The sequence below is a fragment of the Lissotriton helveticus genome, chromosome 6, assembly GCF_964261635.1.
Source record: "Lissotriton helveticus chromosome 6, aLisHel1.1, whole genome shotgun sequence".
In the NCBI taxonomy this organism is placed as follows: domain Eukaryota; kingdom Metazoa; phylum Chordata; class Amphibia; order Caudata; family Salamandridae; genus Lissotriton; species Lissotriton helveticus.
The window spans coordinates 1,093,529,139-1,093,542,253 of NC_136067.1; the positions used below are offsets into that span (position 1 = coordinate 1,093,529,139).

Consider the following 13,115-nt stretch of genomic DNA (forward strand, 5'->3'; position numbering starts at 1 on the left):
ATCCTTTATGGGTTCCAGAGTAGCGTGCAACTCGCCAATAAAGCGCATCAACACCCCATCAGGGGTAGCAAGCACTATATAAATACAAACCTCTTTCCCTCTACTATCCCGCCGCCTAGCCTTCTCTATCCAAATAATTGAATAACATATCCACCACTCCAATTACTTCATATTTCACTATACTAATTTTCAACACTAATCCTTTATGGGTTCCTGAGTAGCATGCTACCTGCCAGAAAAGTGCTTCAACACCCATCAATGGTAACAGGTGCTATATATATGCAAATCTTGCTTCCCTTCTATCCCTCAGCTATCCTTCTCACTCCAAATAACTGACTAACCTATCCACCACTTAAATTACTTTCATATTTAACTATACTAATTCGACACTAATCGTTTATGGGTCCCGGAGTAGCTTGCTACTCGCCGAAAAAGTGCTTTGACGACTCGTATGGGGTAGTAAGCGCTATATAAATGCAATTACAATATAATACAATACACTTACTCTTATATACTTCTAAGATATCCTTGTTCGTTTTTTGACCAAGCTTGAAGGCAAATCTGTATACAGCCTTCGCTAATCTCTGGAATTGTTGTGCTCTTACGTAAGCTAATTTTCACATTTTGAAGAGGACTCGAATGGCGGACCTAAATACGAGATGTGTATTCGCCTTCGTAAGATTTTATCTCTAATTAAATGCATTCTGACTTTCGTGTTCTTGCATCCACAAGTCATGATGAAGGTTTTAGTTACATTGGTGTTAAGATCAAATTCCCTCTTAAAATGTGTGAATTCATCCAATAGAACTTGGAGGCCATTCACCGTCCTTAATAAAAGCATGGTGTCTTCCATATGCTATAAAACTAGTAATGGACATTTCCCCAATTAGGGCAAGTCTTTCCCCTTGCTAATTAGGTATTCCTCCAGGCCATTCATGTGAACAGTAAATAAGAAATGTGCCAGGACATATCCCTGGTGCACCCTTCTTATCGATCTGATTTGACCTGTACACTTTCCATTCGATCCAAAACGGACTCTAGCGGTTGTTTCTTGATGTAATTGCCAGAACAGAGAAATTGCTGGGGGTTTTTTCACTCCCATGGTTTCCATGATCAACAATAGCTTAAAGTTATTGAGTGTTAATTGCATTGGTTACATCCATGAACACCATGTGGATGGCCCTCTTCTTTGCTCGGACATATCTCCCAGATATATATATAAAGTGAAAAATGAATTCTGAAAAAATGCTCGTCCTGGGTGCAAAATGTAAAAAATAAATGTAAACAATAATTATATAAGACAGGTTTAGCCACACTGTAACCATGGCAATATCCAGTTGTAACCTGTATTGTAATTGAATGACACGCCCAGTATTTGGTGCATATATAAACGCCCTAGATTCAAATGCAGATGTAGTGAACAAGTCGGCAACGCCGAAACGCGTCTTAGCAGACATTGATCTATGAATAAAAGTTTGAATTCAGATCCACGGAGTCAGCGCCTTCTTCAATCGTACAAGCATGGTATGAAAGAATATATATATATATATATATATATATATATATATATATATATATATATATATATATATACATATACATATATATATATATATATATATATATATATATATATATATATATATATATATATATATATATATATATATATATATATATATATATATATATATATATATATATATATATATATATATATATATATATATATATATATATATATACACACATATATATATATATATATATATATATATATATATATATATATCCGTTTGTCATTTATGCATTACTACACCATTCATCCGATCGGCATGAAACTTTGGGAAATTGTTGAGTACACTCCCGCAAAGGTTTCTGGCAACAACAAAACATTTTTTTTAAAAACAACAAATTGTTAAAAGTTGTTGAGTACACTCCAGCGAAGGTTTCTGGCAAAAAATACCATGTATCCACAAGCACTCGAACAAATAAACAGAATTAAAACAACACTTTAAAATGTTTTCCATATTAAAATGAATAAGTTTCAATAAAAATGACACAATGTAAATTGAATGTTATCATAACAAGTTTGCTTATATTTCCTTTCTTCTGAGATCGCAGCAACGGGTAAGCTAGTCGGGTATAAATTGAGGCATCGCTCTACAGTTCTCATGCCCAGACTGAAACTGTAGTGGATATATGATAAGATTACATTTTCCTTTACCCAGACCCCGAACCTAGACCGTAAAACTTTGCCCACGTTTTTTCCAGCTGAATTGAGTAATGATACAGGACAATAGCAATTGGCCAGATTTCTATCTCCCTTTTTAAAAATGAAAACTGTGATTGCCTCGGATCATGATTAGGGATAGTGCCAGTTATGGCAGCTTGTATTACATTGGTTAGGAGCAGTGCCCCCTAGAGAGAGATTGTATATTTAAAAAAAAAAAAACTTTGACCACTACACTGTCCAGCCCTGTGGCTTTTCTGGTTAAGCTATTCTTAATTGCACTGCTCACATCTTTTACCTGTATAGAATGGCTGAATTCTAAGGCCCTTACTCGGTTAGGTCTACCATCTTTCAGAGAATAATCCTGAGGTAAATTACCTAAATTGAAAATATTTACATTGCATTCTACCCACTTATTAGCAGGAATTAAATTCTCCACCTTTGGGGAGTCAATTTTTGTTAAAAAAATTACCACCCTCCAAAATGCCCCATTATCTTTAGTTTTACAACTGCTTCCAGTTCTTCCATTGCTGTTTCCCTAATGTTATACATTTTGTAGGTATTACCTGCTAATATGATTTCCTGCGTGCCTGGATGGTCTTCCCTTTACCATGGGTGTTTTTTTATTTTTTTAGAGGAGAGTATAGCCATTAGTGTGCAGTACAGCAGGCACTCTTGAACCAGTGGCAAGGCTGTTCTCCTGAGATTATTTTCTTGAAGGTTAACATTGGCTTAATGCGGTCTCAGAGAAGAACCAATGGAAAATAGTATAGCTTGTGGTTCTGCATCCTATTCCAAGCATTCCCGATAAGCTTATCTGTTTTGATTAAAAGATCTTCCAAAATTGTACTCACTCAATTTTATTAGATTTCAACCTTAGTTGTTTATTTTTAGAATAATTAATGGATGTCCTTTCCATGCAATTAGCTTTTACTCCAGTCGCTAAGCTAATCGATAGTGTGTTGTGATCACTAATGCCTTTAGGAATGATATTAAAAAATGTGATACTAGAATTGAGATTTTAGTTGAGAACATGATGTAATCTGTAGTACTAACTGAGCCTCACCCTGTGAATGTTGTCACTCAGAAGATGGCAAATCATCACCTAAAGCAAAAATTAAATTATACCTCATGATTAAATTATTCAGTGACAATACTAATCACATCTGAATTGTGTATGAGCCTCCCCAGCCATGTCAGTAAATCCGCAAATCATCATGTTGGAAAACTTACATAATGCTGTAATAAAGTGTCCCACATATAAGATTGCTGGAGGCACTTGACATGTTCCCAGCTATCAGTTTCACAAATTAGATCCTCAACCACTTAAGTACATCATTGATCAAAAATATTATGATAACATCAATAATAGGCCATCAGATCCCAGAGCTTAAAAAGCAGGATTTGATAATAGGGGGAATTGCTTACTGATTAGATACGTTTACTGATATTAAAACAACCAGCCCCCGCTTAGCTCAGACTGCATTGGCTTGTATTATATAGTAACCATTGATATGAAATATGTCCGTAGTCCAGATCTCTTGGCAGGATATTATATCAAAGTTATTGGAGGACAGCCAGTCTTGATTTCCCAGTTTGGTGCAAATTCCTTCCATGTTCAATGATAACTGTTTAATGTTCTTAATATGGCTGGTTTCTTCACTAGTTGGATGTCAGTCTTGTTTGAAGTCACAGTTTGAAGTCGTCTTGTATTTCTATTTTGTTACTTTTATTTATGTCAAGGCGATCAAACTAGACATATTGACATAAGCTCAGGGTGATAAAAAAAAACATACAACAAATAAACTGGTCAAGACAATAGTTCCAGAAACACCAAGAAAATCTCACATCTGATCTATCAGGCATTCCACATTCATACTGCAAACAATCAACACATCTTAAAAATAACACCAAGAAATAAACACTTTTAGAGAGATTATCCTCAATTATACATGACGGATCTTCTTTACAGTTATATTTCAAATTAGAATAGTCTCATTATCTTACAGTGATATACGAAATAGACAATTACTGACAGTGAAACTGTTCGATCACAGTGGGAGTAATATAAGAGTGTTGATTGTTTGCGGGATGAATGTGGTATGCCTGATCGATCAGATGTGAGATTTTCTTGGTGTTTCTAGCACTGTTGTCTTGACCAGTGATTTTAGTGCCAAATCCGCACACAGCCATGATATACTGAAGTTCTCTTGCTTTTTATGTGCCGTTACCCGAATTATCCTGATGCCCTAACCTAGGTCAGGTTGAAATTCTCTCATTGGCACTCCTACTAGATACCATTAACAGAAAGCTCACAAGAACCTTAACATCTCCACCAAAAGAACAATGCACCAATAAAGTAGATGACTTGAACTTAACAATAAGCTTTGAGGGAGCGGTCCCTAAAGCTGCTTGCAGCCCAGCATCTGGTACCTCGGAGATCTTCCCGTAGATATCGTTCTTGGTCAAGATGAAGGTCCGAGCACCGCTCCAGTGGGTCAAAGTCTTCTTCCTCGCATTCAAAGTCATCGAGGTCAGGTAAGAAGCACCATAAAAAGCACAAGAAGTTGAAGCATGCTTCAACTTAGCCTCGCCCATCACTCGGCGAGATTGAGGAGTCTCAGCGTTTGAGGTTCCGGTCCGTGGAGTGGATGCCTTGATCGGCTTGGCGTTTCCCTCCCTTCTGGGGCCGGGAGTGGCCCCTGCCCAGTTAAAACAATTCTGTAACACCATGTGCCCCATATTTGGGTGGTCTGACCCTGCCAGTGAGCTTTTGGACCCCGTAGGCTCAGTGGAAGTAGACCCTGTGGGTTCTCCTGCCCCAGCACCACGGGCTCCTTTTGAATCTGTTCCTGGATCCGTACTGGCACCGGTCGTACTTCTCTGACCTTCCCCGACGTTGCATCCAACACTGAGACCCTTAACATTACCCACCAGCGGCGTCTCCCCCATCATCATTCCTGACGACATGGAGCCGCCTAGGTATCCACCAACGCCGAGACCGGCGCCGACGGAGCCTTTGGGCTCCATGTCATGTCCTGTGCCTTATTCTGAAGAGCTAGGACTGGATGACTATTGGGAGGGGCACCAGGATCACTTAAAAATCCCACTTTACAATGAGGAAATTAACTGATACGAGGATGGGTGATGTCAGCGGCTTGGACACCTCCCCATAGTCTGGCATGCTATCTCTCCCTCACCTGGCTGCGGAGGAGGGTGCTTCATTTGCAGTGGCGATGCATAGGGCTGCGGAGGGTTTGGACTTGCAGCTTCCTGCAGTGGCGGTTAAGACTAATGTCTTGACGTAGGTCCTGCAGCCTGTTCTCTCCACCTCGGAACCCTTGCTGCCATTTAACATGGCCTTGACAGATGTTCTACTGGGCACCTGAAAACCCCTGTGGAGGATGGAAGATTGGAGAGTTACCCCACCCGTGGATACCCCAGGATCCCTACACCAGGGAAGCCGGGTGCATAGGTGTGAAGTGACATTGGAAACCGCCACAGACCACAATGAAGGACTTCAGTGAAGATGCCTCTGGCGGAGAAGATGAAACCGTCCTGTCGAATCCAAGGTTGTATTCTTGAAGAGGAGTACTTGGAAGCAGAGGGGACAGAGTCTATTACACTCTGGAGTGACCAGGAGGCACGGAAGACTGAGCACCGATGAACAGAGATGCAGGAGAGTTGATGGTGACCTTGTCGCTGCAGCTATGAGGACCAGGCGATGCTGTGGAAGACCAGGACCATTCACAAGCTGTTCCGCGTCAGAAGTCAAGAGCCAGCGGGTCGGTGTCTGGCGGGAGCCCCAACAAGCATTGGCAGCAGCATCAAACGAGGAAAGCGAAGAAGGTGCAGTGTCAGGACCAGCAATGTCCAAGGGACTCACCCATTGCAGAATACTCAGAGCAGGCCCGAGCAAGCAGGGGAGCCCACTGAAGCCAGAGAAGACTCTCAAGAGGACCCACAGGAGTCGCAAGAGGACCTCGAGCAGCTCACCAAGAATGCAGGTCCAAGGTGCAGAGGATGCGGTGAGGATGAAGATCTTGGTAGCAGGAGATGCTGGAGGCTGAAGCTTCTTGAAGCCCAAAGATCTCTGGAGCATAGAGTCAATAAGCCTTGGCAATGGCAAGTCGACACGGTGCACAGGGGTACTGCTCCAGTTGTCCCAACGAGGGATACTGACTTCAACCTTGCTGAGAAGACAGTGCAGGCCTCAAGGAAGTTGCAGAACCACCACCTGTGTTGCTGAGCCTTTCGGAGTCCGTGGGACGTCGGGAGCAGCAGACCAGTCAGCTTTGTTGCAGTGTCTGCAGATGCAGGGGAGTGACTCCTTTTCTTCAAGGGAGAATCTTTTGGGTGTATTTGATGCCCACTGGCCTGGAGAAGGACCTGGATGGAACACAGACGACGCAGAAGACTGGCAAGACAATAAGACCGGGAGCAGCAGGAGTCTTCTAAATGCAGTCTCGGTTCTCAAAGCAAAGCCCAACGAAGTCCAAAGTGCCCAGACAGTTGAAGATGAAGTTGCTTTGGATCTGAATCTTGTCCCACGACGAATCTGAAGACCCACCCACAGGTAAGCCCTTAAGTATCCAAAAGAAAGGGTTGGGATGACTCAGGGGTCCCTCCCAGAGGAAGGGCTGGACAGAGGGGAGGATACTCCCATGTCCTGTGTCCAGTTTCGCACCAGAGCGGGAGCCAATGGCTCCCTAAACTGGTTTAAACTGTAGTATGCAAGGAGGGCACCAAATGTGACCTTCAATGCAGTCTGGTGGTGCTGGCATGCGCCCACCCCAGGCCTAATACACCAAGTCCTGTCTGAGAGGTGGTCACACCTCCCTGTTACAGGAAACCTATTGTGCTACCTTTCCCTGCTCGAGCCTGGCTCCGCAGCAGATTTTCAGAATCACGTTTGTGTTCGGCAGCATTAGCTTGCTGTTAGACCCTGAAAGACTGGTTCCGGAAATACAGGGAGGCCCCAGTACATGGGATCCTATATCCAACACTAAAATGGTGTTGGCAACATGTTTGATACTTACCCGGTATCGGTGCAGCCAATACATAGTTAGACATCTTGTAATTTACTTGATATCCACTATATGTATTAAATGGTTTAACGCACTTACAAAGCCTGGAGAATCTACTCCTGGGTTTGTAGGGGGTATCCTGCTCGTGCAGGGCAACCTCACACTTAGAACCAAGCACCCTGCATTCAGGATTGAAAGGAATACCTTAGGGGTGTCTTATAGGTCTTAGGTGTAGTGACCTCAGATATAAGGAAACTTATATCTGTGGTGAGTAGTTCTAGCAGCAGCTCACACAGGCTGCAACGGCACACCTGTAGTCGCAGTTTGAGTGGTCTCTCATGGGTGGCATAATACATGCTCCAGCCCATGGGATACCCCTGGTGTACCTATGCCCTGGGTACCTTAGGACCATAAACTAGGACTTAGAAGGGTACACCAGTAGCCAATTAGGAAGGTTCCAAAGTACTTACTATAGTCCGATTTAGGGAGAGAGAGCACAGTGACTGGGGTCCTGATTAGCAGGATCCTTGTCAGATAACAGAATGACCCCTGCACAAAGTGGGGGTAACCATGAAAGCAGTGCCTATTTTCCTACAGTGAGGAAAGGTAACTCATGGGCCATTGGGCGCCCTGGGGCTATAGTGGGGATTCTGTTGTTGCAGCACTGTTGTGTAGCTGGAGTGAGATGTATTTTCTAAGGTGCCGTTCATGAGGAAGCAGTGTTTCCTTGGTGCCGAACCTAGGTTAAGGGTGCATTGGCCGGGGCAGTGCATTCGTGTTGGGGTCATACTTGTGTGAGTAGTGTGTAAATTGTAAAGTGAGAATGTGATCTGTTAACTGGAGAGAACCATTCACCACGTGAAGTGTGAAGGTGCCAATCATCTACCCGGAGTGGGATTAGTTGAGTAAACTATTCCCATGATCCAATGGTCAATGTATATTACGAATATAGTGCAGTGAGGGAAGCTTACATTTCAAAATTAAAGGTGTCATCAGGAAATATTATATCTAAGTTGATACCGCTGCTCGAATAGTTGAGCACCCCATATCTGTATTCTAGTAGATAGCTGTGGTTGCTGTAAAGTCGTGTTAGGCATGTATTGCCTCTGGCATCATAGAGAATTTAGATTGGTTCCGGGAGATACGTTGCGGGACTCAACTGGAGCATGATAATCAAGATGTGCTTCTTACGGGCAGTAAGCAATATACATGGTTTCTCTCTGTCAGCATGGGCAGGAGGAAGAGAATTTTCTCGTCAGACAAGGTGGTTGAAAGCGGAAATAAATGCCTTTCGGATTGATGTTACATCCGAGTCGGGAGCTCCAAAAGGCGCAAGCTAGGCGCCATATTGGTAGTGCGCGATCCGGTATGTGAGAGAAGGGCATGCACACCAGTAAAAGCACCAATGTCATATCGATGGCAGATAAGAAGTGGAAGGGTTCCCAAAATGTAATTCTTAGATGCACTGTTGTCAGACTGGAAGAAAGAGACATGGGTAATAACGTTTGGTAAAGTGAACATGTATCCTGTTCTATTAAGGAGAAAGGTGACGGTCTGAGGGGCTATTACAAATTAGTCCCATATTACTACAGTGGCTTATATGGTGGGCTTATTGGAGGCTCCCCGAAGTGGAAACCCTATTCGGTGGTAGCTAGCAGTTAGTCAATGAAATAGTGATCATATGATTTAAGGTGAAAAATTATGATCACTCTGAAATAGTAATGCATCACAATAAAAAGTTTACTGTGCTCCCCTTCAGCCTCCCCAGTACCTCTCGGGTGTTCATCAAGGTGATGGTTGTGGTCGCAGCTCATCTGCGGTGATCAGGACTTCCAGTCTTCCACTATCTCGGCGACTGATTGTTGAAGGCTGGCTTGGTTCAGGCTGTAGTCTCCCACCTCCAGAAGACGGTGAACCTCCTGCATTCACTGGGGTCACTGTCAACATGCCAAAGTCACACCTGACTTCCTCAGACGCTCCCTTTCATCAGAGCAGTTCTGAACATGGTGCAGTTTCGGGCTTATTCTCCTGAGCGGCAAGTCCAGGATATTCAGGCTATGATGTTTCAGCCTCTATCCTGGATTTCGGTGAGAATGACTCTAAGGCTGGTGTGCCTCATGGCCTCTTGCATCCTGCTTGTGGATCTTGCCAAATGGCACATGCGGGCTCTGCAATGGGACCTGGAGTTCCAATGGGCGCAGCATCAGGGAAATCTCACAATCTTGTTCAGATATCGGAGCGCACTGCCAACGATCTGCAGTGGCGGCTGAAAAACCGCAATTGAGTCAGAAGCAGACCCCTCTCTCTTCCCTAACCAGATCTCACAGCGGTGACGGGTGCATCACTTCTGGGATGGGGCGGCCTTCTAGGAGTGGTGGAGTTGAGAGGACTCTGGTCTCCGGCAGAAGCCAGGCTCCACATAACCTGCTGCAGCTTTGTGCGATACGATAGGCAATGAAAACCTTCTTACTATTTCTCAAGGTGAAGGCTAGTTTGAGTGTTCACAGACAACACTACCGCCATGTGGCACTGCAACAAATAGGGCGGGTTAGGATTGTGGACCCTCTGTTAAGAGGCACTGCGTCTCTGGTCTTGGCTGGAACATCAGGGCATGCCCCTGGTGGTTCAACATCTGGCCAGTTCTCTGAACGCCAGAGCGGACAAACTTAGACGTCTGTGCCTAGCGGACCACAAGTGGCGTCTCCATCCTGAGGTGGCGCAATGTCTCTTTCAATAGTTGGGAGATCTGCTCACCTCTGAAGAGAACGCTCAGTGTCAGCAAATTTGCGCATTGGTGTTTCCAAGGCGGCTCTCGCACGACGACGTCTTTCATTTCTAGCGAAGCACAGGCCTCATGTACGCTTTTCCACCCATACCACTCTGTTCCAGAGTGCTCAAGAAGATCAGGAGCGACCGGGCACAAGTCATACGTGTGGCACAAGACTGGGCATGGAGAGTTTGGTATCCCGAGCTTTTGCAGATGAGCTTTGATCCTCTAAACAGACGGCCCCTTCTGGAGGATCTTCTGCAGCAGGGGAAGGTCCTCCACCTGAACCTAGACACCTTCCTCCTCCTTGCGTGGAGATTGAATTGCCACAGTTGACAACTTTTTACCATCCAACCCTAAGCCTGTGAAGTTATTCTGGCAGCCCGGCATCCCTCCACAAAGCTGCGATACGCCTGCTGATGGCAAAGGTTTTGTAAATATTGTACAGAAAGGTCTGTTGACCCCCTGTCTGCCTCGCTCTCAGACATTCTTCTTTTCATTCTTTCTTTGGCCCAGCAGGGCTCTTCTCTGGGCAATCCGAAGGGCTACCTTTCATCACGGTCTGCTTTTATACGGTTGTGAGATCAACCGTCACTTTATAAATCACTTCTTGTGCAGAGAATGCTGAAGGGGCTTACTCATTTGTTTCCCCCTTCATGCTTGATTATGCCCCAGTGGCACCTTAGCCTAGTTCTCACCTTCTTGATTTGTACATCTTTTGAAACACTCCACAATTGTCTCCTCTGGCTACTTACTATCAAAACAGCCTCCTTAGTGGCAATAACTTCTGTCAGGAGGGTGAGCGAATTGCAGGCTCTGTCATCTCAGCCTTCTTACCTGACCGTCTCCGCACTAGGGCTTCTATTTTGCCTTAGGTGGTGACAACTTTCCATTTAGGGCAATCTGTAACCTTGCCCACCTTCTATGTTCCTCCACATCCTTCTAAGGAAGAAGAGCGTCTCCACCATATGGACCAAAAAAGAGAATTGTCATTCTACCTTACTCGCACTAAACAGTACTGGGTGGTACATTGGAGCAAAGAAGGGACGTGCTGTGCAGAAGAGGACCATTTCATGTTGGGCCATCCTCTGCATAAAGATATGTTACGCTTTGGCAAAGAAACAGTCTCCTGGAGGCCTTAGAGCTCCTTCAACCAGAGCTAAGGTAGCCACCATAGCTCTTCAGCGTGGTGTACTGGTCCTTGACATCTGCCAGGTGGCCATTTGGGCAACCCTGCACATGTTCTCCAAGCATTGCTGCCTGGGCAACCAGGTCTGCAGGGAGGGCCTTATTGGCTGTTCTGTCCTGCAGGACTTTTTGGTTTAAAGCTTTTCCACAGTCCCTCCTCCGGGGATGGCATTGCTTGGGTATCTGTTCACAGGTAAGGAATCTGCGGCTAGATGTCTCTATCAGATGGACAAGTTACTTACCTTCAGTAACTTGTTATCTGGTAGAGACATGATTCCTTAACACCCACCCAACATCCCCCACACTGCAGATTAGTTTGTAGTGTCAGGGTTGTTTCCCTTCAGGGCCCTAGCTATGTTTTTTAACACCATGGTCAGTCACTACATGGCTCTGCTCTTCTCGCGTGGAAAGTCTTGAAAAGTATTGATGTGAGCGCACCAGGGTGGTGCCTATATAGACGATGCGGCCGTCACAAGGAGCCCGACGCAAACAATGTCACCCGAAGTTGACCGACGGCACATATTGGTGCGCAGGGTTACTGCTATCAAAAATCTTGCCGATCCAGCCTGACGCCTGGAAGTTCATAGGTAAGGAATCTGCAGGTTGATCATGTCTCTACCAGATAAGGCGTTGACGAAGGTAAGTAACTTGTCCTTTAAGAGAATTAAAGGTTTGTGCTTATGTGGTTACATGCGGATAGCCTTTTGTACAATGGATACTCTGTAAGTACCAGGTTAGGTTCCACTGTTGTCAAATGTCTTTAACGTCCACCTTTATTGATTTTAGATTTTTTTAGTTAGTACTCCAGTTGTAGTACATATTTGTTGTTTTCTACTACACAAACTCAGATTTCTGAAAAATAATGTCTTGAAAGTGAAAATTTGATATGAATTCCCCAGAATATTGAATTAGAAAAATGCTACTTTTGATTTGCATTAAGCATATTATTGATAGAATATTGGTTGATGTATTTTATAATACTTACTGCTGAGTTTTAATGCGAATGTTTTGTATTAGAGTAATCAATAAGTTTGTGTTTAATGGTTTTCCAAAAGGGTTGAAATCTCAATCAAAAAGGACTGTATCCTTTACACCACCTCGACCACCATCAAGACGAGGGAGAGCACTGGCAGATAAAGTAGGTAGTGCATCATGTGGCGCGGAATCATCGAGCAAAACCATCAGTGTTCCAGTGTTTCATTTATACCATAAATTACTGCCAGGTAACTGCTATTTGACACTTCCGTAACTAGTCTTTGCTTATTTTACACCTACACCCACTGATTTATATTTGCTTTATAAAAATGTCTAGTTATTAAAAACTCTGTGGCACTAATACTACCAATTAAATGACTATATTGATCCAGCTGTGTAACCACATGTTTTTTAGAGAAGCAAAGCACAATTTTAGTAAAGTGAATTGCTACCATGAACATTTAAACAGCGCCTTGTACTCCCTGTCTTTCAGTAGAGGGCTCGGAGGACCTTTCAGATTTTTGCAGCAGTTCTCTCTTGTCAAAAGTGTGCCTATGTACTAAGTCTTTTAGAAGTTTAAAACCAGTCACTGTCATAACAGAGTCGCCAGTGAAAGATCAGGGATCTTGCATTGTCCTCGCCTGGCAGTTGGTATAATTTTTGACGGTTTGGGCAGTAATTGTGAAGACTCTCTTTAAGCTTTAGTTTCCTCCTCTTGGTTTATTTTTTAGGACTGTTCTCCACATTTCGATGTTCTATACAAAAGGGAACTTTGCTTTAACAGCTTGGCACCTGGAAAAGCAAAATGAGAGTAATGTTAAAATCGAAATTGAAGGTTTCTGACGGAGGAAGAGCAATTTGGTTGAAATTGATAACCCATCTGTAGTAGCTTCTGATATCTGCAGGTTTTCATTTTGTAGCAATT

At 43.7% G+C, this 13,115-nt stretch overlaps 1 protein-coding gene across 4 annotated transcripts in view; it reads left to right on the forward strand.

Annotated features, from left to right (window-relative positions):
• Positions 1–13,115, forward strand: part of BIRC6 (baculoviral IAP repeat containing 6) — a 2,208,279-nt gene that overhangs the window by 1,728,920 nt on the left and 466,244 nt on the right. For all 4 annotated transcript variants that reach the window (XM_078648748.1, XM_078648749.1, XM_078648751.1 and 1 more), the window contains one exon: positions 12,271–12,438. In XM_078648748.1, the coding sequence (XP_078504874.1) occupies positions 12,271–12,438 (168 nt within the window). The remainder of the gene's footprint in view (positions 1–12,270; positions 12,439–13,115) is intronic.